The following is a 21,842-nucleotide window of genomic DNA, read 5'->3' on the forward strand; positions in this document are numbered from 1 at the left end:
TCGTCGTCCGCTGCAGGGAGCAGACGCGGCTGGGATCACCTTCGCCTCTCTCCCTGGGTCAGTCGCCCCGCAGCTCTGAGGCACGGTCCCCCCAGGCAAGGTTCCCGTGGCCGAATCTCCCCTGGACCCCATGGCGCTCCAGGCCCTTTGGTGGAGGCCCCCTCCCTGTGCCTCCTGCCGTGCCCCCTCACTTGTCCCCAGAAGCAGCTCCTCCTGCAGGGCCTCCCGAGTCAGGGCCGCAGACAGATGGCAGCAGCTCAGGAACGCGGCCACACAGGCCGGCTCAGGGCGGACGTGCCGGGTCCTCTCCTCGCACGACAGCCCCACGGGGTTCTCCCGGAGCCCAGCCTCACAGCACTTGCGCTCCAGCTCTGTGTTGAACTTGTTCACTGCGGGCCAGGTTAAGAGGGACGAGGAGGGGCTGAGCAGGGGCTGAGGACGCTGGGAGCCAGCCGCCTCAGGGCACGCACGCTTGGCCTTGCTTAGCCTGAACGCCGGCAGATGCGGGTCCTGGCACTTGGTCTATATCTTCCCCCTGAAAGCTCACATTGAACCCATATGGGGAGTTCTGATCGGGAAGCCGAGTGACAGAGGGGTCAGTTTCCTGGCCTAGGGCCACACACCTCCCAGTGGCAGGGCTGGGACTAGACTCCAGGCTGCTGCGGCTTCCCCGCCCCTCCCCGCCTCCTCCGTGTGCTCCTTTTTGACAAGATTGGTAACGCCATGTTTATGTCTAAAAGATGCCACTTCGGCTCCCAATTTTCATGATGTATTTGTAAAAAGCATAAACCTCGCCGTAATTATCGCAATTTAAAAATCTCGTTGTCCACCTTACAACACGGCTAGAAGATCCATAGTTAAATCGTAGAACGGATCAGTGCCGTTAAATAAATAAAACAGCAGTTCATATTACAAACTCTCTCCAGAAGGTGAGCATGATTTTTGATATGGAAATTATATTAGGGTTTTACCTTGATTTTTATTACATTTTACTTATCTTCTTTGCATTTAGTTCCACCAACTCCTAGCATGGCTCAAAGAGACGGAAAAATCTAACGCTCATAGAACACACGCTTCTGACACCAGCCAGAGGGGCCTCCCACCGTCCGGGAACGCCGGGCCCAGAGCCAAACGTTACCCATTGGCACTCAGCACCGACTTCTCCGCTTGTCTACATTCCCTCCTCCATCTGACATCTGAAAGCTGGGTTTCCCAGACTCTCTTGCTGCTGGAGTTCTGGCTGGAATTAGATTCTGCCCCCCAGAAGCTCTTGTGAAAGAGAAACAGAGCGTTTCCCCTGCAGCAGTGTAGCTAAGGAGTGGGCCTCAGTCTGTGTGGGTTTTAATGGGAAAAATTCCATGTTCCACTATCTCTTTGAGAAATATTGTCAGAAGTTTCCGGAGATTTCATGCATTGCAAGAACTGCAGGGGGGTGATCCTGAGTCCCAGTGAGCAGCCAGTCTGCAACTTTCCATTCCTATAGCCCAGTCAAGTAATGTTGAAAGCACCAAATTCCTAGGATTAAATCCCTCCCTGACTGCGTGAAGTACCTAGAATGGGTTCAGTTTGCGGTTTTAAGCCCTGATGAATCCAGTAGGTCAGGGAGCCAAGAGGGGGACATCCAGCTTTAGCTCTGACCTGCGTTCCTCTTGGTCTCCAGGCTCTTTAGGGAGCGGCGGCGGCGGCTGGGAGGGTGGCTCTGGGGGCAGTGCCAGTCTGGAGGCCAGAGGGAAGCATGAGGACAACTGTCAAGATCATTACCAACACCCTTGATGAAGTGTATTGTACGCCCCATGGGTGATGCCCATCACCTCATTCTATTCCATGGGTACCTCATATTTAAGATTCACCATGGAAAAGCTATACAGTCTTCAACAAGTCACAACCTCTCTGGGGCATTATTATTATTTTTTTTAAATTGATTTCAGAGAGGGAGAGAAGGGAGAGAGGCAGAGGGAGAGGGAGAGGGGAGAGGGAGAGGGAGAGGGAGAGGGGAGACAGAAACCATCAATGATAAGAGAGAGATCATCAACAGGCCTCCTGCACTCCCCCTACAGGGGACCGAGCCTGCAATCTGGCATGTGCCCTGATGGGGGATCCAACCGTGACCGCCTGGTTCATAGGTCAACGCTCAACCACTAGACAACACCAGCCGGGCGCTGGGGGTTACTTTCGCCAGCTATGTAAAGTGAGTACAATCATTGGAGTCATAGAGTTCTATCAATGGCATCGTGCATATAGATTGCAGTAGACAGAAACTCATGATGTAACTATTTATTGCTGAAAGAACACACTGCTAGTTGTCCCCAGTATCTATCCTCCTCCTCTCATCTGTAGCAACTAAACCTCCATCTTTATATATCACTCAGAATGAAGAGTACATTTCCCAGTACACGTCCCTTGGGCCTAGGTGGGGCCATGTGACTGAGTTCTGGCCAATGAATGTGAGAATAATGTCCTCTCTTTCCCTCTTCCCTTCATCCTCCTGCCTGAAATGAGGTTCAGATGAGGTGCTATCTTGGAATATGTCAGAACAATAAGCTAGAAGCAGCCTGAGTCCCAGAATGACCTCTGGATGGTGACTGAGTGAGAAATAAACTTCTATCTTATTTGAGCTGCTATTATTTTATCTCTGATTCGTATGGACAAACCTATACCTTAACTAAGACAGAGTGAGTTACTTGTATTATTATCCCCACTTTATGGACAGAGAAACCCAGACTCAGAGAAGAAATGTGACTGGCCCATGGTAAGTGCCAAGATCCTGAATTTTAGCCTGTTTGTTAGATGCCAAACCCCATGTTCTTAACCACTAGACAGCATTGCCTCCATCCCTGCCACCCTCCTGCCCACCTCCCACCCCCTGCCTGTACCTGAGCTTGCCAAGGTGTCCATCCCTGTGCTCATCTTCAGGTCCAACCCAGCATCCTTGAACACAGCTAGCCCGTCTTTCCCACTGCCGGCGGTGCAGCCAATGTCGTGTTCCTCCACCACATCCCAGACCTGGGGGGCCAGAGAGGAACCTGGACTTGGAGCCTGTATGACCCTCCAGGGAAGGAGCAATAATGCACTGTCATTGCTGGCTCAAGTAATAATTCTCACACTATCTGCCACTGATTGAGTTCTTACCACCTGCCAATCTCTAGGCTGTGCCCTAGCTACTTGCGTCCTTGCAACCGTTGATGTTGCATTTTACAGCTGAAGAAGAGGAAACTCCAGCTAGAATGTCCAGGCAACCTTTTGACCCCAAATGCACACGTACTCACCTTCTTCTGTGTGAGCTTGTGTTTGCTGTTCAAGACGTAAACAGCCTTGTCCACGGCCACAAGCCCCACTGTGGCCTCTGCATCACCTGTCACCTTTATGTCCACCTTGCTGTTGGGCTCCAAAGAACTGAAGGAGTCTTCATGATTTAAGCCAACCTTCAGCTGATCCAGGAAAAAGAGATATGTCATAAAAAAGGGCTTATAGACTGCCAAGGGGCTTCCCCAAGTCCACTTTTTTTTTTAGTTTATTGATTTTCAAAGAGAGAGGAAGAAGGGGAGAGGGAGAGGGAGAGAGAGAGAGAGAGAGAGAGAGAGAGAGAGAGAGAGGAAACATTGATGTGAGAGCACAACATTGATTGGCTGCCTCCTGCAGCCAATTGAGCCTGTAACCTGGGCTTGTGCCCTTGACCAGGAATTGAACCAACAACCTCCTGGTGCATGGGACAATGCCCAACCAACTGAGCCACACTGGCCAGGGGCTCAAGTTCACTTTCAGGTTCATGTTGCCTACAACTCTGATGGAGCATTAGGGAACTCCACCAGACCAATTCCAGCTCCACACATTTACTTGCATCATCTCCACTCCCTAGGTTGAGCTTTTAAAGCCACATCTCTTCCTCTTACACTCACTTGCCTCTAGGCTGGGAGCCCTTGAACTTGGACAGACCCTCTCCCGAGCTTTTTGATGGTGATGTACAACTTTAAGGAGTTTGGCTCACCGTCCCCATGCATCTGTCTTTCACATCAATCCATATGGAATCGGCTACCAATTCAGGGTTCTGGCCTGTTCCTCTGGGCAGTAAATAAAAGGCCAGGATGCGGAAGGAGGGCAGCATCTCTGAAGTCACATCAATGATGGCTGACGTGTAGACACTCCTGTGACGTTTTAATTGATGTTTGGTAGACACAATCTGACCCTTACTCAGGACCTTAAAAACAGGGGAAGCCAAGATGAGAAGGGTAGGGCCAGCCCACAAGAGAGGTCTTCAGTCCCTATGCTTCATTCCTTGGCCTGAGCCTACCCCAGATGGGTCCCACCTTCACACCATGTTCACAGTTCCTCCAACTCAGCTACCCAAGACTGTTCCAGGGAAAGAATTCTTTGGCTCAAGCCCTGGTCTTAGTCCCTCACCAGGATGGTGAAGTGAGTGATCTGATCCTTGGCTGCGGGGTTCAGATGCCTTGTGTGGAGGCTCAGCTGGAGGCTGCTGCCAACTTCAGTGTCAGACGTCTTCACCTCTATGTGCAGGAAGTTCCCTGACCCATCCTGAGTTGAGTAAGGCCAAGCAGTCATCCTGGCCGATGCTTGATCCTCTGGCCGGAGATCCTCATCAGTTACCACCTGGGGAGATTGATGGGCGACTAACTCTTGATACTTTCCATTTACACAACCCCACCATTTCTGCCCCATCAGATCGGTACCTGGATAGGGAGCTGCTTCAGCTGTGTGTCTGTGTTGATGGTTAGAGTGGCCACCCCACTGGGTGAGGTGTACATTTTGCGGTCTTGGCAGCGAACAAGAACTCCGGAGGCTGGGGACCCGTCAGGATTTGAGACGAAGACCTGAGGAGGAGTGTGGGGTGAGATAAAGGACAGGCCTGGGGGCGGCCTGCTGTGAGAGGTGGGAGCTGTGAATGCCACCTGGTTAGGGCTGCCTTGGACAGCTGTGCCAGTTGTGCACTGAGCAAACACCAGGGATACCATTCACACTAGAGTCTTTGTGAATGGCACCCCTAGAGCATTGCTGCGCACATCCATAGGTGGTAGCCCTGGGTATTGGTGTGCCTGTGGGGTGAGGGTAGGGTGGAATTGGGGGTGGAGCAGTAGGAGGAGACATGGAGGTCTTGGGTGGGGGGAACAGAGCAGGACTGGGACTAAAGTAATGCCCATCAGACACATCAAGGTCACCCCAAATGAATGTATGAGAAAACAGTGTGCTTACTGTGCAAATGCAGCCTCAAGATAAACCCTTAAGCACCATGTTCCAGCCTGACTGTGACTCCTAAGTTCCCATAGAGAAATTATGGAGCCCTCTCTGTGCTTTGGGAAGACATGGGTTAAGACTTGAGGAAACCTTGAGATTAATCTGGGGGCATGATGGACTCAACTCTAAGAAAGATTGGGGGCAGGTGAGTCCAATGTGGATTTTTATTTCTGGGGTGTGGCTGTTTGAGGGTGGGGCCCCTGAGTCCTTAAATGGAGTGAACTCAGACTCTGACCCTAAAATGGAAGGGCATCCCCGGCTTGAAATACTGGGGTGTCCTGGTGAACTTGATGTTGTATGGGCTCCGGGCGATCTTCACCGCTGAGGTCTCGGCCTGCACCATCTCACCCCCTGTAGAGAGAGGGGACCATGAGGTCTGTGGAGGAAATTTAATTTCTTGGGGGAGTGGCAGGGCGGCAGGTATGGGAGGCACATGTTGGAGATGATGACAGGGAAAGACAGTAACACAAGTTCAACTCCTGCCAGCCCTTCTGATGTTTCCCCATTTCTCTGATGAGGAAACGCAGGCAGGAGGCCACCTGTGGTCACGTGGGAGGAATGTCTGGGCTGAGAAGGAACACAGTGTCCTGAACTCAGCCGTGGGCCATGGGTGAGGGCAGCACCTGAGGAGAACACGGTGACGTTGACATAGATCGAGGCCCCTATGAAGTCCTCTTCTGGGCCTTGGAATGCAGCCATCAACGTGTCCTTCTGGAGGGAGACGTGACCCTCGCCTCTGGAGATCTGCTCTCAGGGCAGGAGAGAGGAGAGGAGGTGGTTTCGTGGGGAAGTGAAGGAGGGCTGGGGGGAAAGGAGACTGGGGAGGGGTCCGAATTGGTTACCTCCACCCTCTGTAGAGAACTTTGAATGGCGATCCGGCGGGAACCCAGCTTCACCCCGAAGATGGCCAGGGCATGTCCGTCCACCGGCTTGTTGAATATATACCTGGGGGATAAAGAGACGCTCCACTGGCTCTGAAGCCCCGCACAACCTTCCGTGGCTACAGAGACGGCCTGTATGATCTCAGAGGGCTGCAACGATGGCCGTGAAACTTGGGGAGGGGCAGAGGCGGCCCCCTGGAAGCTAAGGTTTCATTGCTGACCCACAAAATCCTGGGAGGTGACCAATATGTTACATAAAGCCTTGTTGAGTGGTAGATGTGGCTTGTGAAACCTCACGAGATGGTAGAGGTATATTATACTACGATTTGGAGCCACATAGGAGTCTGGGCAACCTGTGGGGTGGCAGAGGTGGCCTGTGCAGCATGATAAGGGTTCAGGAATGGTCTGTATAACGTTAAGAAGTGGCAGGAATGGCCCTTATAAGCTTAGGGGGACAACATGGCCTATACAACTTCATAGAGCTGTGGAGATGGTCAGTAAACCCCACAGGCAGCAGATATGGCATTTGTAGTCTCATAGTCTGCAGAGGTGATCTGGGTAACCTCACAAGGTGCTTGTGCAACCTTGTGGACCCTCCGAGGTGGTCCATACCATGAGATGTGGGGCGCTCCATTAGGTAGACAAGGTGGCCTGTACAACCCCAGAAGCCTGAAGGGATGGTCTGTACAACCTCACAGGTGGCAGACGTGGTCTGTACAACCTCGTGGGACGATGTGGGTGACCCAGAATATCTGATGGGTGTCAGAAAGTGCCTTCATGATGCCCCAAGTGCTATACACGTGACCCAATTCTTACTACCCTTCAGTTTCTTTTAAAAAAAAATATATTTTATTGATTTTTTACAGAGAGGAAGGGAGAGGGATAGAGAGTTAGAAACATCGATGAGAGAGAAACATCGATCAGCTGCCTCCTGCACACCTCCCACTGGGGATGTGCCCGCAACCAAGGTACATGCCCTTAACCGGAATCGAACCTGGGACCTTTCAGTCCGTAGGTCGATGCTCTATCCACTGAGCCAAATCAGTTAGGGCCCCTTCAGTTTCTTGGTGTCCTTGGTCCTCAGGCCAGGCTAAGAGTGAGGGGACTCACCAGGCCTGGATTTCCACACACAGAGATTCATCATTGAGGTAGAAGAAGCTCTTCTTTGGGATCAGCCGGACCTCAAAAGAAGGGAGCACTGGGCGGAGTAAAGGCAATGGACACTCTCAGCAACTCACCGTCCTCGCCCTAATCGCCTCCCTGTCCTGCTCCTTCCCTGGTCACTGTGGCCACCCCCAAGGACTGGAACATGCATCCCTGTTCACCGGCACCCAGTCCGGGCCCTGGCACACAGTAGGTGTGCCACAAGACCTCCTCTGCGTCTCCAGCCCTGCTTCTGGCTTGTCCCACCTCGCCCTCCCCGTCCCACGCTGCTCACCATACTCCTTCACGTCAAAGGCTGCTTTGAACTTCAGCTTGGTTGCACTTTGGTAACTGGCTTCAATGGTCCAGGTCCCAAAACTGAGGCACAGAAAGTTAGGAGAGATGGAGACTGAGGAGGCCCCTCCCACCCCCCCCGGCCCTAGGGCTCCCAGTAGGGCACCTGATGAGCTCTGGGAGGTGGAAGGTGGAAGGAGCTCGTGAAGATACCTCTGCTGGCCAGCAGATCCTGGCTGAGCACAGTGATCCCTTCTGGGTTCTGCGGGGACAGCGGGTAGGTGGTTCATGCCCCCAGGCCCTCAGCACATGATATAACCCCAGTGCCTGGGACCCACCCACCCTGCCAACCGGAGAGGCCACCTTGATGTCCAGAGTGAACGTCCTGGTCACAGGATCCATCTTGTGGTTCACAGCGAGCACCCGGTACTGAACTGGGGGAGGAGGAAGACGCTGAGTGTTGGGTAGAGTTTGGAGAGGGCTGTAGTCATTATAGTCTTGGGCAGTGGGGGGACCTAGGCAGGTGGGATACGTTGGGCATTGGGGGAGGCCGGGGGGAGAGGCGATGTCTGCTCCAGGCCCAGTGCGCAGAGGCTGTACCCATGTGCTCAGGGGTGTAGATGGTCTTGTCCGTCTGGATGAAGATGTAGCCAGCATGGGGAGCCACCAGCACAACCTTCTCCATGAACGAGGAGGTGGAGGTGGGTGCCCACGTTGCCCGGATGATGACATGCTGCTGCCCTGGTTGTGGGGGGTATACCAGGCTCTCGGGAATCTGGGGAGAGATGCCCACACTCCTCAGGCCCTGCTGGGGTCTCCATCCCTGGGAGCAAAGCCCTGGGCCAGATCTTGGGAGAGCCAACTGAGTGGGGGCCCTCCAGCTCTGCCTTTGGGAGCAAGGCCGCCCCGTGTGGCTGCACAGTTTGATCCCGCACAAGGACGTGGCCTCCAAGCGGAGATACATACAATCCAGGCCATGGTCAGTTTTCCAAGTCACCAGCAGAGGGCGCCTTTATAATTAGCACAGAGGCATCATATAGGCCAGTGGTCAGCAAACTGCGGCTTGCAAGCCACATGCGGCTTTTTGGCCCCTTGAGTGTGGCTCTTCCTAAGCCTTAGGAGTACCCTAATTAAGTTAATAACAATGTACCTGCCTATATAGTTTAAGTTTAAAAAACTTGGCTCTCAAAAGAAATTTCAATCGTTGTACTGATGATATTTGGCTCTGTTGACTAGTGAGTTTGCCGACCACTCATTATAGGCTAATAAGCATGGCCCTTCTGGGAGCCCAGATGAAGGGATTTTGGATTTCTAAATGGACAGAACATAAGAGGAGCACTAAGTAGACCCATGCCCTGCGTCTATTCCCTCGTGCATCTAGTGGAAATCCCCCCTAGAGCCTGCCGCTCTCCGCCCTTGCTGCCGGCCTGGAGCCTCCCTTTGTGGCCACCCATGCTGGCCTGTCTCTTACCGTCAGGGCTGCCTGGCTCATGAAGTGGTTTTCCGGTGAGAGAGTGAGCTGGCTTCTGGCCACCTCCGCCTTCTTCAGGGGGAAGTCCCACACAGTGAGGTTCACCTCCAGGGTCCCGGTAAGGGGCTGCCTGGAGTCCGAGTGAGCCTGCACGTGGATGTTCTCAGGGTTGCCGACCCGCAGGACTCGGGGGGTCACCAGGATATACCTGCCGGCAGACAAACACAGGGCCCAGGGGCCTCCAGTGGGGGAGGCAACGGCAGAGACCGACGGGGTCCCCTGCGGGGAGTCATAAAGACCACGGATGTGTAGGCAGGTTCCCCTCAGCTTCCCAGACTCACAGTGGCTCAGCATGGGTGAGGGGGATCCCCAAGAGGAGCAGAGTCAAGCCCAGGGACCAGGGCACGTCCATGGCAGTGGGACGGTGATGTGGGCCGCCGGCCACAGATGCCTGTCCTCTTGTTTGCCCGGCTCTGGCCTGTTTGCCTTGGCCTGCCCTGGCTGAGTTAATATCTAACAGACATGGGAGGGGATCTCCAGAGACCCAATGGGAGCAGAGCGGCTGCTCCTTCTTCTCAGCCAAGCCTCCCCTGGGGGCCAGGGACAGTAACGTATCCATTTCCCAATCACAGGTTGGAGCAGCCATAAGGCATTTAGCCGTGTGGCCCCAGGGTCCACCATAATGGAACCTTCTGAGAAATGCATGGCTCAGATCCTTTTGCTCTTTAAATTATATATATATATATATTTCTGAGAGGAAGGGAGAGGGAGATAGAAACATCAATGGTGAGAGAGAATCATTGACCACCACCTGTAACCCAGACATATGCCTTGACCGGAATTGAACCCAGAACCTTTCAGTTCGCCGGCCGATGCTCTATCCACTGAGCCAAACCAGCTAGGGCTAAATCTATATTTGTATTGATTTCAGAGAGGAAGGGAGAGGGAGAGAGGCATAGAAACATCAATGATGAGAGAGAATCATTGATATCATTGATGAACTGCTTCCTGTATGCCCCCCACTGGGGATTGAGCCCGAAACCTGGGCATGTGCCCTGACAGGGAATCAAACCCTGACCTCCTGGTTCATAGATTGACACTCAACCACTGAGCCACCACGACTGGGCTAATTTAAAAAAATAGATATTTTAATTGATTTCAGAGAGAGAGGAAGGGAGAGAGAGACAGAGAAATCTCAATGAGAGAAGCCATCCATCTGCTGCCTCCTGTGCACCCCTACCAGGGCATGTGCCCAACCAGAATCGAAACAGTGACCTCCTGGAGCATTGGACCGCCCTCGCTCCATGGAGCCACGCCTTTTGCTCGTGATCTTTCCGCACCCAGTATTGATGTTCTTGGTGAACGGAGGCGCAGAGATGAGTCGGACGACAGGATATGGAGAAGCAGAGGGCTACCGCTCGCTCAGGCGAATAGCCAAGATCCTCTGATCCCTCATGGCTTTTATTGGGGGTGAGCACAGCAAATAACAATGGAGTACAGCAAGTGACAATGATTAACAATGGGGTACAGCAAGTGACAATGATTAATAAACATGCTTTAAGAAATCATCAAAGCTAAGTTATACATTACACTATTAATTTCCTATATTATATAAAGATTCTTTCCACCTGCAGCAGTGCACCCTCCCCTGAACTTTCTATGCCTTCATGGACTATTCACCACGTCAAGGAAAGTTCTGCCTCGGAACAATAAGTCTCGCGTGCAAGACTTTGTTTTGACGCGGCCTGCTTGCAGGCTCACGCCTTCTCCCAGCAGAGCGTCCTCTTCTAGTTAACTTCTTTCCACTTTACCGCAACATTTTCCCCCTTTTTTGTTTTGCTTCAGGTTCATGACAGAAAAAATAGCACTGCGTTGATTGTTCACTGCTGCGGCTTTATGCGATCTTCTGCAGACTAAATATAGAACAAAGCAAAGTATCAATACTAGCAATAACAACCCTGAGGAGGTTTCCATTAATGCTTGAATATGTGGAATAGGATTCATGTTCTGTATCTCATTTATAAGACCTTGTAAAATTTGCTGTCCGGTTACCTCCTCTAATCTCTTTTGAAATGTTGTGTGAATATGATCTTAAAGATCAATAATTTCTTGTGTTAAATTGGCATGATTCAATAAGTGTTTCTTAACCTTATCCCAAGGAAAAGCTGTCTCATTGTAAGGCACAAGGGTGATACACAGACCAGTATGGTTCCAATCACATTTTAACTGTAATCGCCTTTGCAGGCTTACAATTTGGTCCCCTAATAAAGCTACTGTTTGTTCAAGATCGGCTATTTGTTCATTAATTTTACTATCAATTTTCCGTTGAGAACTCCATAACTGTTCTGAATCTTTATGCCATTCCTGAACAAAAGTAGCAGTTTGGACTGATCGCTGCAATGCCACCCCAGCCGTTGCTGCAGTCGCTGTTACAGCAATCAATCCTAGAATTGCAGCAATTAGTATGCCAATAAACCTTTTTGATCTCTTCAATATTCCTTCCGCAATAGATACAAGCTCTCTCTACTGTGATTAAAAGGTACAGAGTTATTTACACAGGTTAACAAAGTACAATTAAAACAAGATATTTCTCCAGCAGTTTGATTCCATTGGACTGGACCCTTTTTCATCTGGTTTCAAAGGCCCACGATCTTTAAAAAGTCCAGGCATCCAATTAGAGTCATTAGTTACAGGGCCTTCCATGGGCAGTCACAAGGCATTCCCCTTCCTGGCATAGGCGCTTCACCTGTCCCCATGTCGGTGGAGAAATGTTTCGGGTGCGAGGCAACTGCGTGCGAATTGTTTGTCCTCTCTGGATGGTTAGCTGTGCAAACCGGTCTTCTAGTCCCGCCTCATCACGCTTCCTCTTGCTCGCCATGCCTTAGCTTGATTCTTTTATCAGGAATCTAGAACTTCTTAGTTCCTGTGGAAACATAAGCATAGCCTCGACCCCACCTTAAAACGGTAGTCGGGCACCATTGATTAGTAGTGACATCTTGATACATAATAGGTTGTTCTACCGGGACCTCCTGTTTATGTTCCCAATGCATTTCGGCAGCTGACACTGCATCTGTATTCAAATTTAAAAAATTTAAAGTAAATAGAGCTCTTAATAATCTTCATCGGGGAGTCTGGCTTGATACCAGCTCTTCTCCCCCTTTTTGTTTTTGCAGCATTTCCTTAAGGGTGCGATTCTGTCGTTCAATAATTGCTTGACCTGTACTGTTTCCAGGAATTCCTGTAATATGTTTAATATCAAATTGTTGAAAAAATTGTTGACACTTACCTGATAAATATGCTGAGCCATTGTCAGTTTTAATGGCTCGGGGCTTGCCCATTACAGCAAAGGCTTTCATGCTGGATTTGGAATTCCAGGTTGTAAAGGTTCTATAGGTTTAATAATCTCATTAATCCTTCTTAAATCAGTTAACATTCTCCATTTATCTGGTTTTTTCTTTATAACAAAGACAGGGGAATTCCATGGACTAGAGCTGGCTTCTATATGCCCTAGTTGTATTTATTCTTTGATAATAATTTGGAGCACTTCCAACTTTTTTCTTGTTCGGGGCCACTGCTCTACCCAAACCGGTTCAGTTGTTTTCCATTTTAAAGGCAGGGCGAAGCGCTTTGAAGTGGCCCCCTCTATAAATTTTGGTCCTGAACACTGGTGCCAGTGACGCCAGCACCAGCTTGACAAATCATTTGTCTATGACCTTTCAGAAGAGAAGGTATAGTAATTGTAGCCCCCCATTGTTGTAAAAGATCTCTTCCCCACAAAGATAGTGCAATGGAGGCAACATATGGCTGTATTTTGCCTTTTTGTCCTTCAGGCCCCTGACATTCAAGTACATTAGAGCTTTGTAAAATTTCAGTGAGGTTTACAACCTGTAAAAGTTGTATTCACCTTGTGTACCGGCCAAGATTGAGGCCAGTGCAAAGTAGAAACTATAGTTACATCAGCCCTAGAATCCACTAGGTTGATAATTTTTATTCCCTCCAGGAATAAATTGTAAAAATTGAGGTCTTTGGCCTCCTAAAATTGTATGTTAAAAAACCTTTTTTCCTGTGCTACTAAATCTTCTAGTTTGCTTAACTGGTGCTGTATGCCCTATTTGTTTATAGGGAAGTAATAATAACTGTGCCATTTTTTCCAGCCTTTATATTTATAATACTAAAAGCAGACATCATAACTTATATTTCTCCTTCATAATTTGCATTAATAACTCCAGGAGCATGTTTAGCTTTCCCTTGTGGGACTTTTGCCTTCAGACCATTTTTTTTTTTCCATATGTCCCACTTTCCCACATCCATAGCATTTAGCAGGATGGGAATTTTAATGCATCAGCAAGAAGAGTATTATTATTATTATTATTAATTATTTATATAAGATTTTAATAAGATTATTATTATTATTATATTAATATTATTTATATAACTTTAGAAAATGATTGGACTGGGATGCTAGCCTCCTCTATTTTTGACCAAGCCTTTAAGCAACAAGTTCTAATTTGTGCAATAACAGCATCCTCTAACAGCACCTGTTGCTGTAAGCTACTATGTGTTCCAGTTCCTGTTAACTGGTCAAAATTACATCTAGGTGGGTTTTCTTGGGCGTTAATCATCGCCACTCTCCTGGCTTCTTCCCACCACCAGGATTTAAATTTCAGATATTGCCCTGGGGCTAATACTGCCTTAGCTATAGCATTCCAAGTATAAGGAATTAATTTATAATCTGTATAAATTAATTTTATATTAATTAATATATAAAAATTAATAACATATATAATTATATATAATAATATTATAATTAATAATACATATAACCCTTGAGGGTATTGAGCATTAGCAGCTCTTTGTGTCCTCAGGAGGTGGGTGGAGGCTCAACTGCTAACTCCAGATTAATGGCTAGTGCTGCTTTACTTTCACTTTTCGGCGGCGGTGCAGCCAACTCCTGAGGGCTTTTATTCTCTTTCTTTTCCTTACTACTGTAAGTAATAATTCTTTTAAACTCCCTAAAAGTTCCTTCATCTCTGTTTCCCTTCTCGCCACTCTTCTTTTCCTTAACTTAGGGTGAGGGCATCGATCATCTTCGGAACCAGCAGAAGATGAATCATCGAGCTCTGAATCGCTGGCTGAGGTTATTCTTTCATAACCCCCTACTTCATTTTTATCCCTAGCTTTCTGTCTTTTACTTGACTCCCTCGGTTCAGTGACCTCTAACGGGAGCGGCTCGGGTGGTAGTGATTTCCCAGGAGGGAGAGGCTCAGGATTTAAACATTCAGCTCCTGGAGCAGCACTTTGTGACTTCATAGGAATTTCTTTACAATCTTCAGAATCAGACTGAAAAGGCTGTAAAGCTAACGTTACTAAATTAAAAACAGCCCATACATCAGCCTCTATAGCATTTCCCTGTTGGTGAGCCCTTCTTAATGACCTTCCAATTTGTTTCCACAATTTAAGATTTAACTGCTGTTTTCCTTCTGGGTTAAACCAATAACAGTGCTGCTGAATTGCTTCAAACAATTTTTTTTTTATTAAATTTTTATTGTTCAGATTACATTTGTTCCTCTCCCCCCCCCCATAACTCCCCTCCTTCCAGTTCCCACCCCACCCTCCGCCCTCACTCCCCACCCACTGTCCTCATCCATAGGTGCACGATTTTTGTCCAGTCTCTTCCCGAATCTCCCATTCCCCTTTCCCCCCCAAGAATAGTCAGTCCATTCCCTTTCTATGTCCCTGTTTCATTATAATCACCAGTTCATTCTGTACATCAGATTATTTATTCACTTGATTCTTAGATTCACTTGTTGATAGATGCATGTTTGTTGTTCACAATTTGTATCTTTACCTTTTTCTTCTTCCTCTTCTTAAAGGATACCTTTCAGTATTTCGTATAATACTGGTTTGGCGGTGATGAACTCCTTTAGCTTTTCCTTGTCTGTGAAGCTCTTTATCTGACCTTCAATTCTGAATGATAGCTTTGCTGGATAAAGTAATCTTGGTTGTAGGTTCTTGGTATTCAGCACTTTGAATATTTCTTGCCATTCCCTTCTGGCCTGCAAAGTTTCTGTTGAGAAATCAGCTGACAGTCGTATGGGTATTCCCTTGTAGGTAATTGAGTCTCTTTCTCTTGCTGCTTTTAAGATTCTCTCTTTGTCTTTTGCTCTTGGCATTTTAATTATGATATGTCTTGGTGTGGTCCTCTTTGGATTTCTTTTGTTTGGGGTTCTCTGCGCTTCTTGGACCTGTAAGTCCATTTCTTTCACCAGGTGGGGGAAGTTCTCTGCCATTATTTCTTCAAATAGGTTTTCAATATCTTGCTGTCTCTCATCTTCTGGCACTCCTATTATTCTGATGTTGGTACGCTTGTAGCTGTCCCAGAGGCTCCTTACACTATCTTCACACTTTTGGATTCTTTTTTCATTTTGCTTTTCCAGTTGGGTGTTTTTTGCTTCTTCGGTTTGATTCTTGTGCTCCTCTGGTCTGCTATTGGGTATAATATTCTTTATTTCAGTCCGTGTATGCTCACTTTCTAATTTCTTTATCGTAGCATCGAGGGTCTCATTAGTTTTCGTGAGGCTCTGCTCAAGTTTATGGCAAGCCCTCAAAATTGCGATTCTTAGCTCCATATCCTCCATTTCTGTCATGTTTTTTTGTCTCCGCATCTTTTATGCTTTCTTGGTGCACCCCCTTGTGGTCTTTGTGCGCAGTCTTGTTTTAGCCAAGCCTTAATTGTTGTAGTTAACACTAGAGGGATTTGACCACCAGGCCGACTGGCTGTAGGAATCAGCTGTGTGGAAAACTTCAGTCCTCTGGGGAGGCGCTAGTCCAGCCTTTGCCTGAGGCGATTGGCAAATGGCTGTGCGCAGGGTTTGGGCGGGGCAGGCTCAACAGGGCGGGGGGAGGGAGCAGCTATGACTGCTCTCAGTCCGTCTCCAGGGGCTCTGCCTCTCTGTCCCTGCAACCGCTGCAAACCTCGGAGGGACCGTAGCCAGACAGTCCCGCTTCTCCCGTTTGAGTCAGGGTCCCTAGAGACTTGCCCGGATCTGTAGCCCAGAGTCTGAGACTCACTCCTGATTGAAAACGACAACCGCGCCCTCAGCCACCAGCCTGCTTTGCGCGCACCGCCGCACCACCGTACCTTTAAATTTTCTACACTGCGCCTCCTCAAAGCCTCGTAATGCTGTTGTTTTTCCTTCTAGTTGCTTCTAGTTGAAGAGTCTCTCCTCAGCCAGCCTTCCTGTGGTTCTGGGTGATGTCCGTTCCGTCTTTTAGTTGTATTTTTGAAGTGGTTGTTCGAGGCAGCAAACTCCGGTGTTTACCTATGCCGCCATCTTGGTTTCCGCTTCAAACAATTTTTTAAAAGCCTCATTCTTCACTTTTACCCCTGAACTCTTTAACAATGATCTCAAGACAGCTATATATTGACTCTGCATCGATGGGCTAGTCCCCATACTCGGCTTCTATTGCCGAAAGTTCCGCGTACTCGGCGCTGGCATCTCCCTTTCGGTCCCACGCCCCTTAGACTCACCCCTGGTCCCTGCTCGTGGCGCCAGATATTGACGTTCTTGGTGAACGGAGGCACAGAGATGAGTCGGACGACAGGATACAGAGAAGCAGAGGGCTACCGCTCGCTCAGGCGAATAGCCAAGATCCTCTGATCCCTCATGGCTTTTATTGGGGGTGAGCACAGCAAATAACAATGGAGTACAGCAAGTGACAATGATTAACAATGGGGTACAGCAAGTGACAATGATTAATAAACATGCTTTAAGAAATCATCAAAGCTAAGTTATACATTACACTATTAATTTCCTATATTATATAAAGATTCTTTCCACCTGCAGCAGTGCACCCTCCCCTGAACTTTCTATGCCTTCATGGACTATTCATCACGTCAAGGAAAGTTCTGCCTCGGAACAATAAGTCTCGCGTGCAAGACTTTGTTCTGACGCGGCCTGCTTGCAGGCTCACGCCTTCTCCCGGCAGAGCGTCCTCTTCTAGTTAACTTCTTTCCACTTTACCGCAACACCCAGCATCTTTCTCCTTCTTTGCAGGAGACAGTTATGCTTGGTAAACTGTGACCATTGTCCTTTGTCCCTAAATCATGCCAAGCTCTTCTGGGCTCCTTTTCCAAAGGCGAATTATACATATTAAACCGGGGACAAAACACATCATGCTTGAAGCATCTCTGGAAGAAAGCTTTCTCTGTTCGGAAATAATTCTCTCTGACTGTTTAAAGAGCCCATTAAGGATGAAGGGCCGCTTTGTGGTGTCTGCCTCTCAGAAGCAGGCGGGGTCGCAGACAAGGTTGTCTGGTTTTTCCTTCTTCTGGGAACTCAGGGCTGCTAGCTTGGGGAGGGGGGTCTTGCCTCTTGGAGGGCCCCAGATCTCCCCAAACAACGATGATATACATTTATCCAACAAAGATTCATTCAGTATCTACCAGGAGCCCAGCCCTACTTAGCATGCTGGGGACACGGCAGTGACCACAACAGACAGAATCTCTCCTGGGCCGCAGGTGTGCCTTCTTCTTAAACCCCCTCGCCTTCCGTGCATTAGATTCAACACGTGCTGACTTTCCAGACCATCCTTGCAGAGCACTGGAACCCCACGTGTGTCCGAAACAAGGGGGGTGTTATGCCCAGATTTCAAGATTCCCAAGAAACCACATCAGGGAGCCAGCCAATCCGATGCAAAAGCATAAGAATCTGTATTTCAAGCTAGCTTGAGCTCCCGTCCACCAGACTCACCGACACAACGGCAAACCAAGTGGCTGAGAGAGTGAACCCCCGCGTAGAGACGGGCTTTATGGGGGGGGGTTGGAGTAAGGGGAGGAGAAAGGACTGTGCTCTGCCACCTGGGTGTGGCTAGCAGAGTAGGACGCAGCCCCTACCCTGGGGCAAGATGGAGGACCTAGCCCTCGCCCTTTCAGGGGGCAGATAGCATCTAGCTATTGATTCCTCGGGCATTTATTGAGCACTTACTATGTGCCAGACGCTGTTTTACGTGCTCTGTGTACATTCACATGAGTCTCACAGCCGTGCTGAAGTAAGAATTAGCACCCATTGTACAGATGGGGAAACCGAGGCCCCAGGAGGGTGAGCCACGTGCGGTGTGGCACGCAGATGAGCTAAGAGGACGGGCAAGGCGCTTACATCCGTGGTAAACAATCTCTTAGTAAGCAAGGAATCAGCAGAATCAAATTAAGGCCTGGGTTGGTGAAGCAGGTGACATCTAACTTAGGAGGTCCTAGAACTTTGGTGTTCATCTGGGGTGGCCCAGGCTCTCAGGGAATCTCCATCGGTCTGGCCAGCTCTCCCTTGGCTGTGATGAGCTCTCTCCTTCCCCTCTTTGTCCCGCACCAGGTGTCCATGCCCCCCACGCCGACCCTGCCCTATCCCAGAGCCTCCCAGGTCCAGGACAGGGTGTTGTCCAAAGGCAAGTGGCTCAGAGGCACTAGCCTCAGTCCCTCCCACTTTCTCTCCCGGCTGGGCTCCCTCGGGCAGTTCCAGTGGCTCTGTCTTCCGAGTGGGAATCCTTGCCAGGTGGTCACATCTGAGCCTTTTTTGAAACATGCTCAGGCCTGTGGCTCCCTTGAGCTTCTGTTTGACTTGGGGGTGGTCCCAGGAAGGGAAAAAGTGCCCTTGCTGGCTCAGGTAGGAAGTGTAAAGAGCTCTCAGCCGATGAACAACAGAGGAGACAGCAAACACTGAAAGCAAACAGGGTGGGGGTGGGGTGGGGTGCCTGTTGGGATATGACCTTGCCATCCAATGAACAAATGGATGGAGACAAAAGCAGGTACTGGGTGAGCGAGTGGTAGCAGACACTCTCATCTCCTACAACTGTTCCCTCTTACCCCGCCCCCCCCCAGATCCCCCCAAAGAAGAATGACAAGCCTTTGTTCAGTTACTGTGCATTAGGCACCTATTGTGTACCTGGCCTTGTTGTAGGCACTGGGGACACAGCAGTGAGCAACACAAAACTCTCGCCCTTTGGGAGTGGAGAGGTACTGCAGACACGTCCACCAGGACTGTCTCTCTCTTTTAAAAAAAATATGTTTTGTTGATTTCAGAGAGGAAAGGAGAAAAAGAGAGAGACGGAAGCATCAACGATGAGAGAGAACCATTGATCAGAGACTGCGACAGGGGCATGTGCCCTGACCGGGAATCGAACGGTGGCCTCCTGGTTCATAGGTCAACGCTTAACCTCTGACCACACCGGCTGGCCCAGGACTGTCTCTTTAAATCCTTTCAGCAACTTAACCCACGGCCCCATTTTGCTGATGAAAAAACCCAGGCACCGGAGGGTGAAGTGTCCTGCCCCAAATTTTGCAGCTTGGAAACTGAGGCACAGGGAGGTTGAGCGACTTTCCCAGGGTTACGCAGCAGTTAAGCGATGGAGCTGAGCTTCTGCACCCGGGCTTAAGGGGGAGCAGGAGGAGGGTAAGAGGTGGGGAGAGCAGCTGTGGGCTCCACCTGCCCCCTCCAGCCGGTCATGGTCAAGTTCAGTCTCTCGCTTGGCCACGAGAGGGCGCCAGCTAGCCTCCGGCCAGACGCCGGGGAGGTACCGGCCCCTCCCGCAGGAATGCGGGCGGCGGAGGGCGGGGAAGTGGGCCGCTCGCCCGGAGCAGCTGCTGCTGCCGCCGCTCAGATTCCGCCGGCCATCCTCGCCCTGGAAGCCCGGGTCTGCAGCGAAGAGGCCGGCGCGGGAGGAAAGGCCTTGCAGGGATGTGTGGTCTGTCTTCCCCTCCGCCTCCTCCTCCAGGGCTTCCAGCCGGGGCTTCCCGGGAAAGGCCGGGCTTCCCGGGAAAGGCCGGGCTGGACCAGGAGGCCAGGGATAATACCCATATGAACACCAAAGGGCTGTCGTTTCTGAAACAGCTACCACGTTCTGGCACTCAGTAGGGACTTTCTCTCCGGCAACGCCTCTATTTTACAGACGAGGAAAGGGCCCTTGCTGGCTCAGGTAGGAGGTGTCAAGAGCGCTCGGCTTGGACTGTGCAGCCAGGAGGTGCCCAGCGTAGTCACTTCCAGTCCCAACCATGGCCCAGGGCTAGGAGGGTCTCACTGTAATGTGTTAACTTCCCCACCCACCCATTCATTCATTTGTCAGATATTTGGGTATCGATCATGTTGTGGATCCTGGGGATACGGCCGAGCACACAGACAACAATCTCCTCTCTATGAAGCTGACATTCTAGTGGGTAGAGATGGGCAAGAAACAAACTGTGACTATAGCTGTAGCACGTCTGTCAGTGATGAGAAAGAACGTGGTTTTAGGGGATGGAGTGACAGGGGGGTCAGGGGGGACCTCTCTGGGTTGGTGACCTTTGAGCACCGTAAGGAGGTGGAGCAGGAAACCACGTGGCCATAAGAGGAAAGCATTCCAGGCGGAAGGAACAGCCAGCGCAAAGGCCCTGAGGCGGGAGTGTGCACGGCATGTTCAAGGAGCAGCAAGGAGGTCTGCGTTCCTGGAATGAAGTGGGTGAAGGGGAGAGAGTGGAAGATGAGTGGAGACAGGTATTCAGGGATGAGATCAGGTAGGAGACCTGACGGTTGGTGATTCGAGTCTAAGTAAGAGGGGAAACCATCGAAGAGTTTTGAAAAGAGGGGTGATATTATTTTTCTGTTTTAGTAGAATCATTTTGGGTATGTCCTTTGTTACTATGACTTGAAATCCAAAATTCATCAGTACAGGACTGATTGCATAAATTATCATTCATGGATATATATATTTAAATATATATATATTTTATTGGTTTCAGAGAGGAAGGGAGAGGGAGAGGGAGATAGAAACAACAGTGATGAGAAAGAATCATTGATCGGCTGCCTCCTGCACGCCCCCTACTGGGGATCAAATCCACAACCCAGGCATGTGCCCTGACTGGGAATTGAACCATGACCTTCTGGTTTATAGGTCAATGCTCAATCACTGACCAACACCAGGAGGGCCATGGATATTTTTTCCATTGATTTTTAGAGAGAGTGGAAGGGAGGGAGGGGGAGAGAGAAGAGAGAGAGAGAGAGAGAGAGAGAGAGAGAAAGGGAGAGAGAGAAACATCAATTGGTTGTGGATCCGGCCAACGCTCTAACCTCTGAGCCACACAGGCCAGGGCAGAATTGTTTTTATTTTTTTTATTTTTTATTTTTTTCAGAATTGTTTTTTTAAAAAATCCTTTAATTATGTAACCCCCCCCCCAAAAAAAAACAACCCCACAATTGTGAACATTTTACTTATTCAAAAGATCTTCTTAAGGCTCCCCTGGGCTGCTATGGGGAGAGTGGATTGTAGGGGCAAATGTAGAAGGCAGGAGGGGAAGAGGGCTGGAGCAATACTCCAAGGGAGAAATGGTGGTGGCTGGACTAGTGTGGAGGCCACGAAGGTGTGCGACGTGGTTGGTCACGTGAATGAGATCTCCTGATATATTTATTGGCTGTGAGGTGTGACAGAGAGGAACTAGAGATGACTCCAAGATTTTTGGCCGGAGCCACTGGAGGAACGAACTTGTCTTTGTTACGATGGGGAAGACAGAGGGATCAGGTATGAGTGTTGAAATAAGAAGCAAAGGTTGGTGTGTCCTGAACACTCTTTGAACTGCCAATCTCTGTTGACTCCGTGGTAAACAATACAATAGCAAACGCATCCAGCTAGTTAATAACAGTTGTCTCCCCTACCCCCCACACTTATTTTTATAGTTGCCATCTGGATCGGTGATGCTTCTTCCTTAAATGCATCCGAAGCTGACTCAGGGTGAGTTAAGCTGCAAAGGAATTTATTGCCTGTATGCTGGGGCTCATGCA

The 21,842-nt window shown here is 49.5% G+C and overlaps 2 protein-coding genes and 1 long non-coding RNA gene across 3 annotated transcripts in view; 1 reads left to right on the top strand and 2 right to left on the bottom strand.

Annotated features, from left to right (window-relative positions):
- LOC102441481 (complement C3-like) overlaps positions 1-9,451 on the bottom strand; it is a 35,703-nt gene extending 26,252 nt beyond the window's left edge. The window contains exons 1-17 of the mRNA XM_023745367.1: positions 9,381-9,451; positions 9,040-9,247; positions 8,169-8,343; positions 7,920-8,002; positions 7,782-7,830; positions 7,570-7,629; positions 7,242-7,329; positions 6,093-6,195; positions 5,874-5,994; positions 5,486-5,601; positions 4,689-4,829; positions 4,399-4,608; positions 3,986-4,195; positions 3,267-3,428; positions 2,874-3,003; positions 1,639-1,716; positions 192-389 (exon numbers count right to left, since the gene is read on the bottom strand). Coding sequence (XP_023601135.1) covers positions 192-389; positions 1,639-1,716; positions 2,874-3,003; positions 3,267-3,428; positions 3,986-4,195; positions 4,399-4,608; positions 4,689-4,829; positions 5,486-5,601; positions 5,874-5,994; positions 6,093-6,195; positions 7,242-7,329; positions 7,570-7,629; positions 7,782-7,830; positions 7,920-8,002; positions 8,169-8,343; positions 9,040-9,247; positions 9,381-9,451 — 2,203 coding nt within the window. The remainder of the gene's footprint in view (positions 1-191; positions 390-1,638; positions 1,717-2,873; positions 3,004-3,266; positions 3,429-3,985; positions 4,196-4,398; positions 4,609-4,688; positions 4,830-5,485; positions 5,602-5,873; positions 5,995-6,092; positions 6,196-7,241; positions 7,330-7,569; positions 7,630-7,781; positions 7,831-7,919; positions 8,003-8,168; positions 8,344-9,039; positions 9,248-9,380) is intronic.
- A 971-nt stretch (positions 9,452-10,422) lies between these two features.
- LOC106694613 lies at positions 10,423-11,324 on the top strand. The gene is made up of 2 exons (XR_001345650.1): positions 10,423-10,509; positions 10,885-11,324. It is a non-coding gene; the product is annotated as an uncharacterized LOC106694613 (long non-coding RNA).
- Positions 11,325-19,430: 8,106 nt separating this feature from the next.
- The window catches only part of RDH8 (retinol dehydrogenase 8 (all-trans)), a 12,869-nt gene continuing 10,457 nt past the window's right edge, over positions 19,431-21,842 (bottom strand). Inside the window, exons 7-8 of the mRNA XM_014446426.2 lie at positions 19,518-19,840; positions 19,431-19,462 (exon numbers count right to left, since the gene is read on the bottom strand). Coding sequence (XP_014301912.2) covers positions 19,431-19,462; positions 19,518-19,840 — 355 coding nt within the window. The remainder of the gene's footprint in view (positions 19,463-19,517; positions 19,841-21,842) is intronic.

Source organism: Myotis lucifugus, unplaced genomic scaffold (assembly GCF_000147115.1).
Source record: "Myotis lucifugus unplaced genomic scaffold, Myoluc2.0 scaffold_539, whole genome shotgun sequence".
Taxonomy (NCBI): Eukaryota; Metazoa; Chordata; class Mammalia; order Chiroptera; family Vespertilionidae; genus Myotis; species Myotis lucifugus.